The sequence below is a fragment of the Scyliorhinus canicula genome, unplaced genomic scaffold, assembly GCF_902713615.1.
Source record: "Scyliorhinus canicula unplaced genomic scaffold, sScyCan1.1, whole genome shotgun sequence".
Classification (NCBI taxonomy): Eukaryota; Metazoa; Chordata; class Chondrichthyes; order Carcharhiniformes; family Scyliorhinidae; genus Scyliorhinus; species Scyliorhinus canicula.
The window spans coordinates 636,162-654,570 of NW_024055843.1; the positions used below are offsets into that span (position 1 = coordinate 636,162).

Below are 18,409 nucleotides of genomic sequence, written 5' to 3' on the forward strand. Positions count from 1 at the left end.
AAATGCATATTTTAATAATAGTCTATAGTAAATCTCCGGGTCCATTCTGTTGGGGGTGTGGAAAGTGGGACGTGGACCCAGTCGCCGCCTCCACCAGGGAATCAACAGGCGGCGCCTGGAAAGCCGCCCCCTTCTGCCGGGTATTTAAATGCTGCTCACTGGGACCCGAATCCAACAGTCCGGGAGCTGGTTTGTTCACTGAGTTCCTGACACAACCATTTCCCCCAAATGACCAGAAGGATGAGGTGGGCCATTTCTCTCAGTTTGTTGCTGACTTTCTTATCCCGTGAGTAGTTTTTATTGTCCAAGTCTCTCTCTGTTACTGTCTCAGTGTTAGTCTCTCTCTGGAATGTTCCAGAGTCACCAATCATTTCACCAGCATTAATCCTCGGGCTTTTTGATATATTTTTACAGGTGTCCAGTCGCAGGTTGTGTTGATTCAGCCGGAGGAAGAGACCGGGCGTCCCGGAGGCTCCTTAAGCCTGGCCTGTAGAACCAGGGGATTCACTCTAGACTACGCCTGGATGAGCTGGATCAGAGACATTCCTGGACATGGGATGGAGTGGTTGGTGAGCTACTTCGATTCATCTGAAAATGATTACGCCTCAGGGATGCAGAGTCGATTCACAGCATCGAAAGACACTTCAAACAATATCTTCGCTTTGGCCACGAGGAACCTGAAGGTTGAAGACACCGCCATCTATTACTGTGTAATATACTACAGCAGTCGTGGGCAGCACAGCAGTTGCAGTCAATGCAAAAACCCCTCAGCGCTAATTGACTGAACATAGAACATAGAACATAGAACATAGAACAGTACAGCACAGAACAGGCCCTTCGGCCCTCAATGTTGTGCCGAGCCATGATAACCCTACTCAAACCCACGTATCCACCCTATACTCGTAACCCAACAATCCCACCCTTAACCTTACTTTAATTAGGACACTACGGGCAATTTAGCATGGCCAATCCACCTAACCCGCAAATCTTTGGACTGTGGGAGGAAACCGGAGCACCCGGAGGAAACCCACGCACACAGGGGGAGGACGTGCAGACTCCACACAGACAGTGACCCAGCCGGGAATCGAACCTGGGACCCTGGAGCTGTGAAGCATTTATGCTAACCACCATGCTACCCTGCTGCCCCACTGAAGTTGAATCAGTGTTCGCTTTCACTGTCAATCTTTATTTGAAGTACAGTATTATATATGTCCAGCACTGCTCAAATAAGAAGAATTAAGAAAATCAGAAAATTAAGTACCCATCACATGGTGATTCAATAATATTTTCATGCGTTACACTGAAATATACAACATGCGGGCCATGAATGAAGTGCGAACGGCATCCACAAGTGCAATCATAATCTCATGAAAATTCTTTGACGTTACTTCTCCGTTGGTTTTTGACTATTTATAACAATGGTGGACTTCTGTCGATTTTGTGCAGAGCTGGTTACTGTTTGACTCAATCCAGGGAATGTGACACCGTGACTCGATCGACTACTGGGGACAAGGCACCATGATGACGGTGATTGCAGGTAAGAACCATTCAATTATTTCGTAACTGTTTTCTCTGAGTCTTTGTTTTATATTTTTTTCTATTTTAACATAAATGCGAATGTGGTGGATTCTGTATTGAAATTTCCTTTTGAAACGTTTCCTGTGATTCTTCGGAAAAGGGTTGTAGAGCTGCTGTCACTTGACAAAAAGACACTGCTGAGCGATTCAGACCCTGGTTATTGTGGTTTGATGTTTATTTGCTGAGGATACTATGTGGCCGGGTTACTTTAAATACTGCCGTCTGTTCAAGCGTTTGGCGTTTTTTACGATATTTATTCTGGATGGCATATAATGGCTACAGGTTTTATCATCTACTGCCAAGGGTTTGAAATCTACAGTAACGAATTATGTTACTTTCTCTGTTAATTTATTGAACCTGTTCCACTTACTCATAATGCTGATACGATAATTCCATATTTCTGTTAACTTTAACTATTCATTCACTTGGTGATAAGTGGATTTGGTGCGTCCTAAATTGAGATTTTCATGTAACATTACGTTTGATTCTGCTGATTGTAGAATTGAGCTCCCTTTTATGTAATATGGCTGAGTTCCTCAGTGATGTGATTTTGTGTTTTTCTGCTGGGAGATTTTGTGTCTGGGTGATCTTGAATTGTTAAAATTTGAGAAATAGCTTTGTTATTCTGCCTTGTTTAAACTCGGTGATACTGAGCGGTTACATCTTTTCTGGTTGAATACAAACAGCCTACGTGTTTGAAACTGCTTAAGGCAGGATTGTTGGCAGCAAGCAGGCACGTTTCAGAAAATAATAAAATCAACGTCTTTTAGTTCAATGTTTCTATTTTAACTGATGTTCACAGATTCAACTAAATAATGGTTTGTAACCCTAAACATAACGTAATTCGTTCCCATATTAACAAAGTAATATTGCAAATGTTAGACGAAAAGTAATATAATTCAAACAATTCTAACTCCATTCGAACCAAATATTCTAATGTTAATATCATTAATCATTAGGGGATGGTTTAGCTCACTGGGCAAAAGAGCTGGCTTTGGAAGCAGGCCAAGGTAGGCCAGCAGCACGGTTCAATTCCCGTACCAGCCTCCCCAGACAGGCGCCGTAATGTGCCGACTGGGGGCTTTTCACAGTAGCTTCATTTGAAGCCCACTTGTGACAATAAGCGATTTTCGTTTTCATTTCTTCTGATGTGCTCTGTACACAGTTAACATGACAGGAGAAGTTACTAGACTGGAAATATTTTGTGATTATTCCTGAAAGTGTTTCAACAACAACATGCTGATTACAGCAGTCCTCGGGTTCACAAGATCTATTGAATTGATTGTTTTTCCCCTGATTGCTTTTGCATTCACTTAAATGGCAGTTTTGCATTTCATTTTGGCAATATATGTATCCAGTTATTATATTCTTTCTGTGCAGCTGCAACAACATGATTCTTCACATCCATTTGTAGTTGGTTAGTGAGATAATTGTCATTAACCTAATCTTAACCAGTTTTCTGAGAGGTGGACGTCGCTGGTCGTGAAGGAATTGTTCATATGATATTATTTGAATTATAGGAATGTTCAAACTGCACAGGGCTACAGACTGACAAGTAAAAGCTTGAAATTCAAAGTGATTGATGTAATTACAAAAGGTGAATATTAGCTTTGCAATAAATATTAACATCCTGACGAGCAGAGCTGTGCTGTACACAGGATAGAATTATAGGAATTACATATGGCAGAATAGAAGAACAGGTTATTTCTGAGCTCACGCTTATTCTTGTTAAATATTAAATTGAAGTATAAAATCTCGACTCCATTTGCTCTTTAAGTTTCAGTGTCACATGTGACTTGAATGAACTGTTTCCATGTGTTTTACGCTGATTAATTAGGATCTCCTTCAATTGAGCAATACTTTTAGTAATTAAGTTACAGGGAATGTCTGAGTTATTAAATCTCGGAAGCACGTTTATTGATCACAAACTGTCAGCCCCTTTATTTATTTATATACAGTTTCGAGCTGGGACAGCACAAAATCTCGAGAGTCTTCCTTTAACAAACAGATGATGTTGTACCCCATCAACATTTAGTGCTTTGTCAGCCCAGGTGAAAATATTTATAATGTTGCTCTCACAAATTTATTTTGTGATTTACTCTCTGGGAATGGGTGCAATTAACGATTTACCAATGTGTTCGGAAACATGCATATTGACTGTGTTTTTAGATTAAAAGAGGGCCATTGAAGTGCAACTAAATAAAATATTAAAATTTGATTAGATTTATGTAAAAGTAATATATATGACTCAATGTTTCTATCCAGTAATTTAAAGGTTATTGTTTAACATTGTTTAAAATGTAATTAAACCTGGATTATTTCAAAAGGTTCCAGGCATAAACAGGTTTTGGATTATTGAACAATATTTTTAATTATAGTTATTATAGAGTACAAATCTGCTCATAAGAAAACTAAGTGACTATTAATGAGAACATATGATGCAATACAAATGCTAACTTTCAACATTAATGACCTACAGATTAGCAGTCAAAATATTCAAGGATTTAGAGAATATTTAATCATATCAAAATTTATTTAGAGAAAACTACAATGCTTTATGAGGCTGAGAGCAGCTCGAAAAGGTATTTTGCCTAGATTTTTATGATGATTATATTTAACTAAGTAATTAGATCAAATCAGGTATTCTGTTTTCAGTGTGAATGTTTTGTGGCTTGTTTAATTCTTACCATGTCACGGAATCTATGTTACGCACATTAAACTACCCTCAATCTTTTATATTTGATGCCCAGTTTTCAAGTCACCGGACAGGGAGGAGAAATGGTTGAATGTCGAAAGGATTTTTGAAATGAGTATCAATTTAATTGCAAAGAGGTTTCTGAATTGCTCTTGCTGCACGTTAACCATTGATTTTTTTAACTGTCTCTGTGTGGAATGTGAAAGTTTGACTTGGATTTTCACTCGACACCTCAGCAATGAGATCCCTAACCCATATTGCCAGAGGCAAAGAGAGAAGGAACGCCAGACAGAATGCAAAAGGAGATTTGTTGATTTTTAACCAATGATATATCTGTCTTGGGAATGTTCGACGAGGCAATGTAGAGGAAGAGTTACTCTTATTATATTCCATGCTTTAACAGTCCTTGTGCAATTGAATGGGGCAGTGGAGAGGAGGAAAAATTGTCTTTCTCTAATTATTAATCCTGTCATGCGATGGAAAAGCGACAGTATGCTGACTGTGCGAATTGCCTCTTGAGAAACTGTTGATTTCAAGCAGCCTTGAATTGCTGCAATCCTTGTGTAGTGCCCACAGTGCTGTTAGGGGGAGGGGGGGGTTTCCATGATTTTGACCAGCGGTAATTAAGGAATGGCAATATTGTTTCAAGGCAGGATGGTGTGTGGCTAGGAAGGAACTTGCAAGTAGTGGGCCTTGTCTTTCTGGGTGGTAGAGGTCATGGGTTTGGATGGTACGTTCGAAGGAGTTGGGCGAGATGCTGCCACTGTTTGCTTTTGGTGGAGGGAGTGGATATTTAGAAGGTGAATAGGGATGAAAGGGAAAATGCTGGAAAGTCTCAGCAAGTCTTCAGATTCCAGCATCCGCAGTAATTTGCTTTTATCCAGTGAATAGGGACTAATTTGGCAGGTCCGTTTGTCCTGGACAGTACCGAATACTTTGAGGTTTTTTAAAATCCAGTTTCATTCATTGAGACAAGTGGAAATGATTTAGTCACAGACCTGACTTGTGGATGGTGAAATGTCTTTGGACGATAGGCTGTTTTATTGCTTGTCACGGGATCCCCAACCACCGGGTGGGTCTTGTAGCTACAGCATTTATATCCAAATTTGATTGAACCCTCCCCTGACCATACTTTTTTTAAATAAAAATTTAGATTACCCAATTATTTTTTCCAATTAAGGGGCAATTTAGCGTGGCCAATCCACCTACCCTGCACATCTTTGGGTTGTGGGGGCAAAACCCACACAGACACGGGGAGAATGTGCAAACTCCACACGGACAGTGACCCAGAATCGAACCTGGGACCTCGGCGCCGTGAGGCGGTTGTGCTAACCACTAGGCCACTGTGCTACCCTCCCTGAGCATACTTGATGGAACGTATAAATGGTGTTTTGTTTTACATCAAACCAATGGTGTATCTCCACCCCTGCAGCAGGAGACAGGAGATTTGCGTGGAGGAGTGGGAGCTTACCCGGCATCCTAACCTGCCCTATGCCTGGCCTGGGAGTCTTTTCTCCACAGAAAAGCAAATTGAATCAGCATCGAACTAACTGGCTGAGAGTTCCTGAGCCAGACATATGGAAATACATTGTTCTACTGTTGGGGGAAATGATGCACAATAATTGATTTTAACAATATTTTTATAACATGCATCAATTTGAATGAAATAATTACGTTGAAACATTTTGAGTGTCAGAAATCATTGAATGTGAGTGACCTAAACTTCAGCACAATTTCAGAATAAACAGGAACAGAAAGTGAGAGTAACGCTCCAGAGAGCAGCCGTCTGCTCTGATCTGACAGGAGGCTGCAAGTTATTTTCACAATTTAAATGGACAATGATGAACTCCCGCTCCAAATACCAATCAGAATAAACTAATGTCTGAAAATATTGTAATGTTAAATAATTTTTTTTAAATTACCAGTCAGGAATAAGCAGGATTGAGATCCAATTGACCTACTCGGTCACAACGCAGAGCACAAAGTCAGTGGACTACATTTTTGTGAAAGATTTAAATATTTGTCCAACCCATGGCGCGCAGAGCTTATTGTGAAATGAAAATTGCTTACTGTCACGAGTAGGCTTCAATGAAGTTACTGTGAAAAACCCCTAGTCGCCACATTCCGGCGCCTGTCCGGGGAGGCTGGTACGGGAATTGAACCATACTGCTGGCCTGCTTGGTCTGCTTTAAAAGCCAGCGATTTAGCCTGGTGAGCTAAACCAGCCCCTATTGTGCTCGCTGACTCACCCCACCCACTGTAAGAGTGGGTGAGAGTACATGTAGCGTTTAAGGATGAAGGATACTGAGAATATTGAGACTGGGGGTGGGCCAGACATACACTTACACACATCACAGACTCTGACCTGAAACACACAAACTCTCGCTTTTTCTCATACTCTCTCACACCCATCCACACACAAACAGACTCTTAAACACACTATCACACATGTACACGCTCTCGCACTCTCTCTCTCTGGCACACATACAAACAATGGCTCTCTCACATACCCACACAAAAACACTCTCTCGCACACACACTCTCTTGCACACAGACGCACTCTCTATCGTACACACATTGACAATTGCGCACACACATTATTTCTCTAACACACGCAGTCTCTCTCACAAAGACACTGCCGCTCTGTCACATACTCACTCACATATACACAGTCTGTCTCACACTCATTCTCTGACACGTTGTCTGTCTCTCACGAACATTCACACACAGTCTTTCTCGCTCTAATGACTCTCACACACACATTCTCACTCAGGCACACTCTCTGATATGCGCTCTCTCACAGTATTTCACTCGCACATACGTATTATATCCCTCTCCTGTACACCAGCCCTTTTACACATACATTCTCTCACACTTTCTCTCACTCATAGCCACTCTGTCACACACACAAACACACTGACACACCCACTGTCTCTCACACCAAGGCCAATCCACCAAACATTCATTTCTTTGGAATGTGGGAGGACACCAGATTACCCGGAGGGAACCCACAAAGACAGGGGAGAAAGTACAAATTCCACACAGACAGTCACCCAAGGCCGAAACTGAACACAGATCTCTGGGGCTTTGAGGAAGCAGTGCTAAGCGCCGTGCCACCGTGCTGCCCCAACTAGCGATTATAAATTATGTAGCTACAAGAACAGGTCAGAGGCTGGGAATCCTGCTGCGAAAAACTCACCTCACGCCTCCCCAAACCCTGTCCACCATCTGCAAAGCACACCTAATCAAGGCTCCTCGGACAGCATCTTCCTAATCTACAACTGCTACCATTGTTCCAGTTCTGAATGACATCAACATTTAGGCAGCTGCCCAGTGATCTACACTGCTGTCTGACATTACACAGCCGGTATTACTGAAAGTATTAAAGCAGCTGCCCAGTGATCTACACTGCTGTCAGACTGTACACAGCCGGTGTTACTGACAGTATTAAAGCAGCTGCCCAGTGATCTACACTGCTGTCTGACTGCACACAGCCGGTGTTACTGAAAGTATTAAAGCAGCTGCCCAGTGATCTACACTGCTGTCTGACTGTACACAACCGGTGTTACTGAAAGTATTAAAGCCGCTGCTCAGTGATCTACACTGCTGTCTGACTGTACACAGCCGGTGTTACTGACAGTATTAAAGCAGCTGCCCAGTGATCTACACTGCTGTCTGACTGTACACAGCCGGTGTTGCTGAAAGCTGATCAATGTGGAGAATCAGGACAGGATCGATGGAGAGGAAGAGGAGGAGGTGGGATGGTGGAGCCTAATGGAAGAGCCCCCAACTCGGCTGTGGACAACAGGCAACAGAAAGCTGAGTCTGAGTGGAAAATTATCCTGAGAATCATAATTCACACGGGCATGGATTACCTGGCAATGATTATTCACTCTCCCCTCACGCAACCACCCTTATCACTCACACACCCTCACTCACCTACCTCACTCATTCACCGCACGCACCCACCTTCTCTCACCCACCCTCACTTGCTCACTCAGGCTCAGACGCTCTCTCTCCGAACCTCACTGACCCAGCCGCACTCGCTTAAACTCACTCACTCACCTTCACTTACCCTCATTCGCCCAACCTCACTCATCCATCCTCACTCTCTCAGCCTCTCTCACCCACCGTCACTCACCGACCCTCACTCAACCTCCCTCACCCGCACTCACTCATCTACCCACCCTCTTTCACACTCACTCAATCTTCCTCACCCATCCATTAACCTCCACGTACCTTCATTCACCCATCCTCGCTCACGCACCCTCACTCATCCTTACTCATTCAACTTCATTCACTCATCTTCACTCATCCACCTTCACTCACCCTCAATGACGCTCACTCACTAACCCTTCCTCACCCTCATTCACCCACTCTCACTCGTCCATCCAGCCTCACGCCCTCATTCACCAGCCTCACTCACTCTCTCTCACCCTTACTAACTAACCCATCCTCCCTCATTCACCCTCACTCACCCTCATTCATGCGTCCTCATTCACTCACCCTAAATCACTCACCATCCCTCACGCACTCCCACTCACTCACCATCGCCCATTAACTCACTCCCATTGAGCCATACTCACTCACCCTCATTTAGCCACACTCACTCACACACCCTTATTCACGAATCCTCAGTTACCCATACTCACTCAAGCTCACTCACCAATCCTCGCTCACCCACATATACGTAAAGCTACCAAAGAGTCGTAAACATGTTCAAGCTAAAACACGGGACTAGTTGTGTGCCAAACAACATAAGCAGCAAGTAATAGACAGCACAAAGTGATTCCACAACAAACACATCAGATTTAAGCCCTGTCGTCCTGCCACATGCGGCCCTGAATTGTGCTGGACAATTAAATATCTCACAGGAGGATGAGGTTCCAGAAATATCCCCATCCTTGATTATGGAGGAGCTCAGCACATCTGTGCAAAAGACCAGACTGAAATATTCACAACGATCTTGAGCCAGAAATGCCGAGTGGATGATTCATCTCCTTCTCTTCTGGCGGTCCCCAGAATCACAGATGTCAGTCTTCAGCCAATACGATTCAGTCCACGTGATAACAAGACATGACTGAAGGCACTGGATACTGCAAAGGCTATAGACCCTGGCAACATTCCGGCAACACTACTGAAGGCTTGTGCTCTAGAATAATAATAATAATAATCTTTATTGTCACAAGTAGGCTTACATTAACACTGCAATGAAGTTACTGTGAAAAGCCCCGAGTCACCACATTCCAGTGCCTGTTCGGAGGGAGAATTCAGAAAGTCCAAATTACCTAACCTGCTGGACCCCAAGCTGTTCCAGTACAGAGACAACACTGGCATCTACTGGCAATATGGAAAATTGCCCAGGTGTGTCCTGTACACAAGAACCAGGACAAATCCAACCCACCAATTACTGCCCTATCAGACTACTCTCAATTATCAGCAAATTGATGTAAACAGCCATCGAAAATGCTATCCAATGGCACTTACTCAGTAATAACCTGCTCACGGACGCTCAGTTTGGGTTCCACCAGGGTCACTATGCCCCTGACCACATTACAGCCTTGGTTTAAACATGGATAAAAGCGCTGAATGCCAGAGGTGAGGTGAGAGTGTCTGCCCTGGACATCAAGGCAGCACTTGACCAAATATGGCATCAAGGAGCCCTAGAAAAACTGGAGTCAATGGGAAGCAGAGGGGAAACTGTGCGCTGGTTGGAGTCATGGCCTGCACAAAGGAAGATGGTTGCGGTGGTTGGAGGTCAATCATCTCAACTCCAGTAGTTCTTCAGGGTAGTGTCCGAGGACCAAACTATCCCCAGCTTCTTCATTTATGACCTCCCATCCAATATAAGGTCAGAAGTGGGGGTGTTCGCAGATGACTGCACAATGTTCAGCACCATTCACGTCTCCTCAGGTAATGAAGAAGTCCATGTCCAAACACAGTAAAACGTGGAAAATTTCCAAGCGTAGGCTGAAACGTCACAAGTTACAGTCGTGCAACACAAGTGTCAGGCAGTGGCCATCTCTTACAAGAGAGGATCTAACCATCGCTTCTTGACATTCAACATCATTACCTACGGTGCAGTCCCCACAATCAACATCCTGGGAGTTACCATTGATCAGAAACTGAAGAGGATAAGCCACATTAATACTGTGGCTACCAGAACAAATCAAAAGCTAGAAATCCTACGGCGGGTAACTCACCTCCTGACCCCCCCTCAAAAGCCTGGGTCCGCCATCTACAAGGCACAAAGCAGGAGTGCAATGTAATACTCTCCACTTGCCCAGTTGAATGCAGCTCCAACAACATTCAAGCAGCTCTATAACATCCAGGACAAAGCAGCCAGTTCAATTGCTTCCCGTTCCACAAATATTCAATCCCTCCACCACCGACGAACAGTGGCAGCCGTGTGTACCATCTACAAGATGCACTGCAGTAACTCACCAAGGTTCCTTAGACAGCACCTTCCAAATCCACGACCACTACCATCTAGAAGGACAAGAGCAGCAGATACGTGTAAACCCCACCACCTGGAGGTTCCCCTCCAAGTCTCTCACCACCCTGACTTGAAAATATATCATTGTTCCTTTCCTATTGCTGGGTAAAAACCCTGGAAGTCCCTCCCTAAAAGCTCTGTCGCCGTACGTACACCTCAGGGACTGCAGTGGTTCAAGAAGGCAACTCAGCACCACCTTCTGAAGGGCAACTAGGGATGGGCAACAAATGCTGGCCTAACTAGCGACGCTCATAGCCCGTAAATTAATCAAAAATCACTCATTTACCCTCACTCAGACACCCTCACTCAGACAACCTCACTCACACACCCTCACAGACGCTCACGCGCTCACCCTCATTCACTCACACATACTCATCAACTATCAAATACTCACCATCACACAATCTCACTCAGTCAACCTCCCTCGCTTCCACATATCACACCTTCACTAACTCACACACTCACTCAATCACAATTACGTGCCGTCACTCACTCATCTACCCATAGTCACTCGCCTGACTCACTCATCTACAATCACATGTCCTCACTCATCCGCCCTCACTCACAGATCCTCATTCTCTAGCACTAATCACACACCTTCACGTACTCACCCTCCCTCACTCAACCTCATTCATCCACCCTTACCTCTTAATTCTTACTCAGCAACCCTCACTTACGAACTCTCACTGAACCACCCTGCCTGATTCAGTCAGTCATCTACACTCACCAATTCTCACCCACTAACCTCACCCACGAACAGTCACCTTCCATCTCTCACTCATCTTTTTTTTTTAAATTTAGATTACCCAATTATTTTTTCCAATTAAGGGGCAATTTAGTCTGGCCAATTCACCTACTCTGCACATTTTTGGGTTGTGGGGGCGAAACCCACACAGACACGGGGAGAATGTGCAAACTCCACACGGACAGTGACCCAGAGCCGGGATCGAACCTGGGACCTCAGCGCCGTGAGGCGGTTGTGCTAACCACTAGGCCACCGTGCTGCCCTTCTCTCACTCATCTAACCTAACTAACACATCTTCACTCTCCCACCCTCACTAACTCACCTTAACTCATTTAGGCTGATCAGTGTCACACTAACCACTGTGCTACTCACACAGCACGGTAGCACAGTGGTTAGCACTGTTGCTTCACAGCGCCAGGGTCCGAGGTTCGATTCCCGGCTTGGGTCACTGTCTGTGCGAAGTCTGCACGTTCTCCCCGTGGGTTTCCTCCGGGTGCTCCGGTAGGTGAGTTGGACAGTCTGAATTCTCCCTCAGTGTACCCGAACAGGTGTCAGAATGCGACGACTACGGGATTTTCAAAGTAAGCTCATTGCAGTGTTAATGTAAGCTTACTTGTGACACCAATAAAGATTACTATTATTATAAGCTCACTCACCCAGGCTCATTGACTCACTCTCACTCATTCTCTAACCCTCACTGACCGACCCTCAGTCAACCACCCTCACTAACCTACCCTCACTCGCCCAAACAAATTCACTCCCACTCACTCACCCTCCTTCCCACATGCTCACTGAGTCCCCCTCACACATTCAGCTGCATTCATTCACTCAAACTCCTTCCATCATCATCTCTCACTCTCTCAATCTCGCTCGTCCACCCACACTTACTCATTCCCACGCACCTTAATCATTCAAGTACACTTACTCATCCTCACAAACCTTATTCATTCAGCCACCCTCACTCATCCTCACACACCTTATTCATTCACCCACACTTACTCATCCTCACACACCTTATTCATTCAGCCACCCTCACTCATCCTCACACACCTTATTCATTCACCTACCCTTACTCGTCCTCACACACCTTATTCATTCACCCACTCTCACTCATCCTCACACACCTTATTCATTCACCCACCCTTACTCGTCCTCGCACACATTATTCATTCAGACACTCTCACTCATCCTCACACACCTTATTCATTCATCCACTCTCACTCATCCTCGCACACCTTATTCATTCACCTACCCTTACTCGCACACTCATCTAACCTTACTCTCACAGCCTCAGCAACTCACTTACAATCAGTCACTCGCCCTCTATATCCACCGTCATTAGCTCACCTCCACTTACTCACTCACCCACTCTCCAGTCCCTCACTCACTTACCCTTACACGCACTCTTCGTAACTCACTCTCACTCACCTCAGTAACCCGCCAAGTAACTCAACTCACTCAATCACCAACTCTAATCCGTTCACCCTCGCTCATTCACTCTCACTCACCGACCCTCTATCATCATTCCTCACTCCTTCACACTCATTCACCCTCATTCAACAAGCCTTTATGACCCACCCTCACTCATCCGCACATCCCACCCAGACAGGGGGAAGTACCAGGCGCTGAGGTAAAGTGAAAATAAGCAGGACAATTGCACATCACCTGAGAAAAGTGCAGAGAAGCTGAGGAAAGTGCAGAGAGCCTGAAAAATGGCAGAGTTGGGGAGCAATGCAGAGGACCAGTGGCAAATGCAGGAAAAGTGAATAGATTCAGATGATGCTACAAGACGTCTTGGCGAAACTGGTGGCAGCTGGAAAGCGCAGTGAGCTGGTTATCGGGAGAAGGCAGAATGTCGAAATAACACTACAATCAGCTGAGCCACGATCTTAATAAATTGCGGAGGAGGCTCGTGGGACCCAGTGGACGATTCCTGCTACTGTATTGAAGTACACGAAACCAGGATTACAGATTACAGAATATCTTGAACACTACGCAAATTTGGGGTTTCACGTTCATTACGTAAATATTCATTCGAGGGATTTTTGAAGCCAAGTCACTATTCGCTGTGAGATGAATGGTAGTGAGAGGAGAGGAGGTGGCATCGGTCAGTTTGAACATGAGCAATTTGTAAAACTGCAAGATATAAATGAAGAGAACCTTCTTTATCACTAAGTGCTGTTGTTTCAGAAATAAATTGTGGCACAAATAATGCAGTAAATTGCCTGCTCTTCTCAATTAATCCAACGAATGGTGCGTCATTCAAGTGAAATTGCATTTTATTTGTTGTGAAGTGATAGAGACGGAAAAATAGATGTGAGTTTCTAAAGAGAGAACAAACAGGTGGTGATTCCAAAATTATGGAACTAATAGAAGCTTAAATCTGGCTGTGGGATTTAATTAGAATATTTTAGGATAATTTAATTTTCCCGGTCAAATTTTGAAATGTTTGGTTACTGAAAAATCACAAATAACAGAGTCTAACTTGTTGAATGGGCCATTCTCTCCCAGCAACACCGTCTCCGCCCACTCTCTACAGCCTGGTCTCCTCCTGTCAGCAACACAACACCAATGGCTCCATGACCTACGGCTGTTTGGCGATGGACTACTCCCCAGAAATCACCAGCCTTACCTGGAAGAAAGATGGGCAGCTGATCACCAACGGAGTTCAGAAATACCCGTCAGTGAGAAACAAGAAGGGAACCTACACCCTGAGCAGCCAGTTAACCATCACCGAGTCAGAGGGGGGATGCAGCAACATCAGCTGTGAGGTTCGACACAGCGTCTCAGACAAGAGCATGGAAATGACATGTAAGTGTTGTAGAAACTGTGACAAATAGAACAGTTATGATTCCCTTGTATAGGGTCTTGGTTAGAACACACTAATACTAATCTGCATTGTCTTGATCCCGCGAAATTCCAGGTTAGTGTCTACTGACCGCTAAATAGCTTTTTAAGTATGAGGTTGTTTGATTTATTCTCAATTTCGTCTGTAAGAAATGTCTAACTTGTGTTTCTTGAAGGCCCTCCACCTGTCAACACTCCAAATGTTCTCCTCACCGTGAGTTTCCGTGACAAAATCATAAGACAGAAATTTGCAATCATCGTCTGTTCAATCATCCATTTCCGTCCAAAGTCGATGACGGTGAAGTGGCTGAAGAATGGACAAGCCATGGGTTCAGGAATTGTCACCTCTCCCGCCTGTGAAGTGAACGGGAACTTCTCGGTGAGCAGTCGGCTGACCGTCTCCGCTGGGGAATGGTTCAGCAAAGCGGTCTATACCTGCCAGGTCACTCATCGAGAGGTCACCCAAAATCACAACATCATCGCATCTGGTAAGAGACACAAACAGAGGAAACAATAAATCATCCTGAACTCTGATGTAGATCAATATCAGGAATTTGTTGAAGTTAGTATAAAGCACAGAACAACTTCTAATATACTGCCATGTAGTTTGTGATTCATTCTGATGTAAGAGCTGCATTAGGATTGCTCAACATTCAGGATGTTATCAGAAGAGCAAAGAATATTTCCTCTACTTTTAAGCCATTTAGTGAGTGAGGTGGACTTGATGTCAGCATTATCCTGAGACAGCTGATTATATTTGAGAGGCAGTGGGTGTCTGGAACCCTTTACTGATAACAACTCCGGGTAAAGTGTTGGAAAGTTCATCCAACCTATTTTTAAATCAGCCTTCGGCATTAGGTTTCTGAGATCAGGACTGGAATATTTGTATTGGGAATGCTGCAATACTGATTCATTAGAATGATATCGTGGCTGACTGTATTTCACAATGAGAATAGTTTTCACAAATCAAACTGGTTTGCCATTGTGTATAGATGATTAAGAGCGATCGTTTGAGATTGATATTTCTAAGTTGATTTATTCCCATTGAGTGAGTGAAGGCTGAATCCTGCTGTCCTGATTCTGAAGCTGAAACTTGGGTTGATTTCCACTTTTTTCAATCACAGATCTTTCCCCTTGTACTGATGCCTCAGTAATAATACTGCCAACGCCAATAGAACAGGTCTTACTGGAGGCGACTGTAACCTTAACCTGCGTCATTTCGAATGCTCCCTATGGAGTCAACGTGTCCTGGAGTGAAGCGAAGAAGCCGCTGAAATCAGAGATTGCCGACCAGCCTGGGGCAGATACTGAGAGCGTGGTCAGCAAATTAAACATCTCCACACAAGCCTGGCTGAGTGGGGCTGTGTTTGACTGTGTGGCGAGCCATCAGGACCTGCCAACTCCTTTAAGAAATTCCATGCGTAAGAAAATAGGTGAGTGGAGAGATTGGAGCAATAAGTGAGCCATTGTGTCCATTCCAAGTGACAGCGCAACGGTGAATATTCAGTGTATTTCTGGTCTATTCGGATTTCCACTAACTAAATACTCTTGGCCTCTAGACCTTATGGGGGGAATTGATATGCAGATGAATGAACAGTGAATTGAAGGCGGTGATATTGGGTTTTGATAGAAAAAGACCATCGACTAGAAGACGTAAGAGCAGACTGAGGCCATTGGGCCCATCGAGGCTGCCCGGCTTTCAGTGAGAGCATGACTGATCTGATATAATCCTCAATTCTACTTTCTCGCGGTAACCCCTCATCCCTTAATTTATTTACTCATTAGAAATCTGTACATCTCAGCTTTAAACATACTTTACGACCCAATTCCCACATCTTATCTCTGTTAAAGATTTCCTCAGGTTCACTATCCTCTGCGAGAAGAAATTCCTCCTCTTATTTGTCTTAACTGGGCGACCCCTTACTTTGCGATTGTACCCTCTGGTTCTAGACTCTGCCACAAGGAAAGCAACCACTCAGTATCTACCCTGTCAAACCTGCTGAGGATCTTTTATGTCTGATTAGGTTCCCTGAATTATTCTAATCCCCAGTGAGTGCACGCCCAATCTACTCAACCCCTCCTCATAATAAAATCCCTCCATACCTGGGCTCAACATCATGAAGATTCTCTGAACTGCTTCCCAAATCAGTATGCCTTCATTAGATAAGGGCACCAAAACTGTTCAAAGTAAATCAGGTGTGGTCTAACTAGTGTACTGTTAGTTTTAGCAAAACGTTCCTATTTTTATATTCCTTTCCTTTAAAATAAAGGTCAACATTCAATTTGACTTCCCTATTACCTTCAGAACTTGCATGCTAGATCTTTGTGATTTATGTGTGAGATCCCCCCCAAATCTATTTGTGCTGCAGTTCTCTGCAGTCTTTCTCCATCTAAATAAAATTGAACTATTTTGTTCCTCCTATGAAACTGTTCAGTCTCACATTTTCCGACGTTATATTCCATCCGCCAAGTCACTTAACCTGTCTCTGTCCCTCTGTAGATTATCTGTGTTATCCTCACCACTTGCCTTCCTACCAATTTGTGTCATCCGCAAACTTGGCAATAATAGTCACTTATCAAACGCTGTTTTGGAATTCATGCATATCAAATCTACTGTTTCCCATTTCTCTTGCCTGCTCCTCACCACCTCAAAAAATATAATAAATTTGTCAGGCTATTACATCCGTTCTAATGGACTCTAATGGTTTCCCACTGACAGATGTTAAGGTCACTGGTCTATAGTTAGCTGTTTTCTTCACCCTCCTTTTTGAATAAGATTGGCAGTGTTACAATCCTGTGGGAGTAAGGTGCGGGGGGAGGGGAGCCAGGTGTGGAGCTTCTACACCAGCACAGGACAGTTGGGCTGAATGGCCTGTTTCCCTGCTGTTTGCTTTGTGCAACTTTCCAGTCCCAAAGACGTACATTTTCAGGAAACATTATTGTGTCCACCTCTGCTCCGAGCTAGGAAACCGGACAGATCCCAAAGTGGAAAATGGAAACCTTCAAAATCCAACACAAAACACATTTCTCCCACATCTAACCCGCGGTTCCATTGTCTCCGGAATTCCCCATTTTATTGATATTTGTTGTACATTTTCTGCAGATCCCAATCCGCGGGAACCGTCCGTCTCTGTCCTCCTGCCCTCGGCTGAAGACGTCTCCGCTCAGAGATTCGTCTCCCTCAGCTGCTTAGTGAGAGGTTTCTCCCCCCGAGAGATCTTCGTCAAGTGGACCGTCAATGACAAGCCGGTGAATCCCGGGAACTACAAGAACACCGAGGTGATGGCGGAGAACGGCAATAGCTCCTTCTTCATGTACAGCCTGTTATCCATTGCAGCGGAGGAGTGGGCCAGCGGCGCTTCTTACTCCTGTGTGGTGGGACATGAAGCCATCCCCTTGAAGATCATCAACAGAACGGTTGATAAATCCAGCGGTAAACCCAGTTTTGTGAACATTTCCCTCGCTCTGATGGACACTGTTAATTCATGTCAATGAGAATCTATCACATTTCAAACATCAATAAATAATAATAAAGGTTTTTTTCCCCCCTACAATTGTGATTTAAATACACAACCGCTTAATTAATGGTGCTTCCGGTTTGCTGATGTTAGATTTGTTTAATGAGACCCGGATTTCTACAGGTCTCTGACCAACGAGTTGTAAAACCCGCACTCGCAGATACACCCTGTGTTAGAGTCTAATTTAAACTCAGTCATTCCAGGATTCAGCATAATATCGTCTTCGACTTTCCTCCCGCTGAGGAGAAATCGGATCATTCCCATTTCAGACGAACAGACTCATGGCATTGAGATCTCAGTGTTCCTAATTCTCAGATTGTCCATCCCTTTAAGATTGATGTCAGTTGCTGCATCACACCCACTGGGACCTGAATTGACGGTTTCACACAAACATGGACCAACAATCCCCCGTCAAAGGGACGGGAAAGCGAAATCGTTTTTTTTTGTTTCAGTTCCCAATCATTTTTCTTCCAATTGAGGGGCAATTTAGCGTGGCCAATCCGCCTACCCTGAACATCTTTGGGCTGTTG

The 18,409-nt window shown here is 44.3% G+C and overlaps 2 gene segments (V, D, J or C); both read left to right on the forward strand.

Annotated features, from left to right (window-relative positions):
- Positions 1-223: 223 nt before the first annotated feature.
- Positions 224-785, forward strand: LOC119961188. The segment is given in 2 exon segments: positions 224-286; positions 415-785. Coding segments are annotated over 2 exon segments (429 nt in total).
- Positions 786-1,173: 388 nt separating this feature from the next.
- LOC119961190 lies at positions 1,174-17,915 on the forward strand. The segment is given in 5 exon segments: positions 1,174-1,537; positions 14,026-14,325; positions 14,538-14,849; positions 15,486-15,794; positions 17,465-17,915. Coding segments are annotated over 5 exon segments (1,332 nt in total).
- The last annotated feature ends 494 nt before the right edge of the window (positions 17,916-18,409 follow it).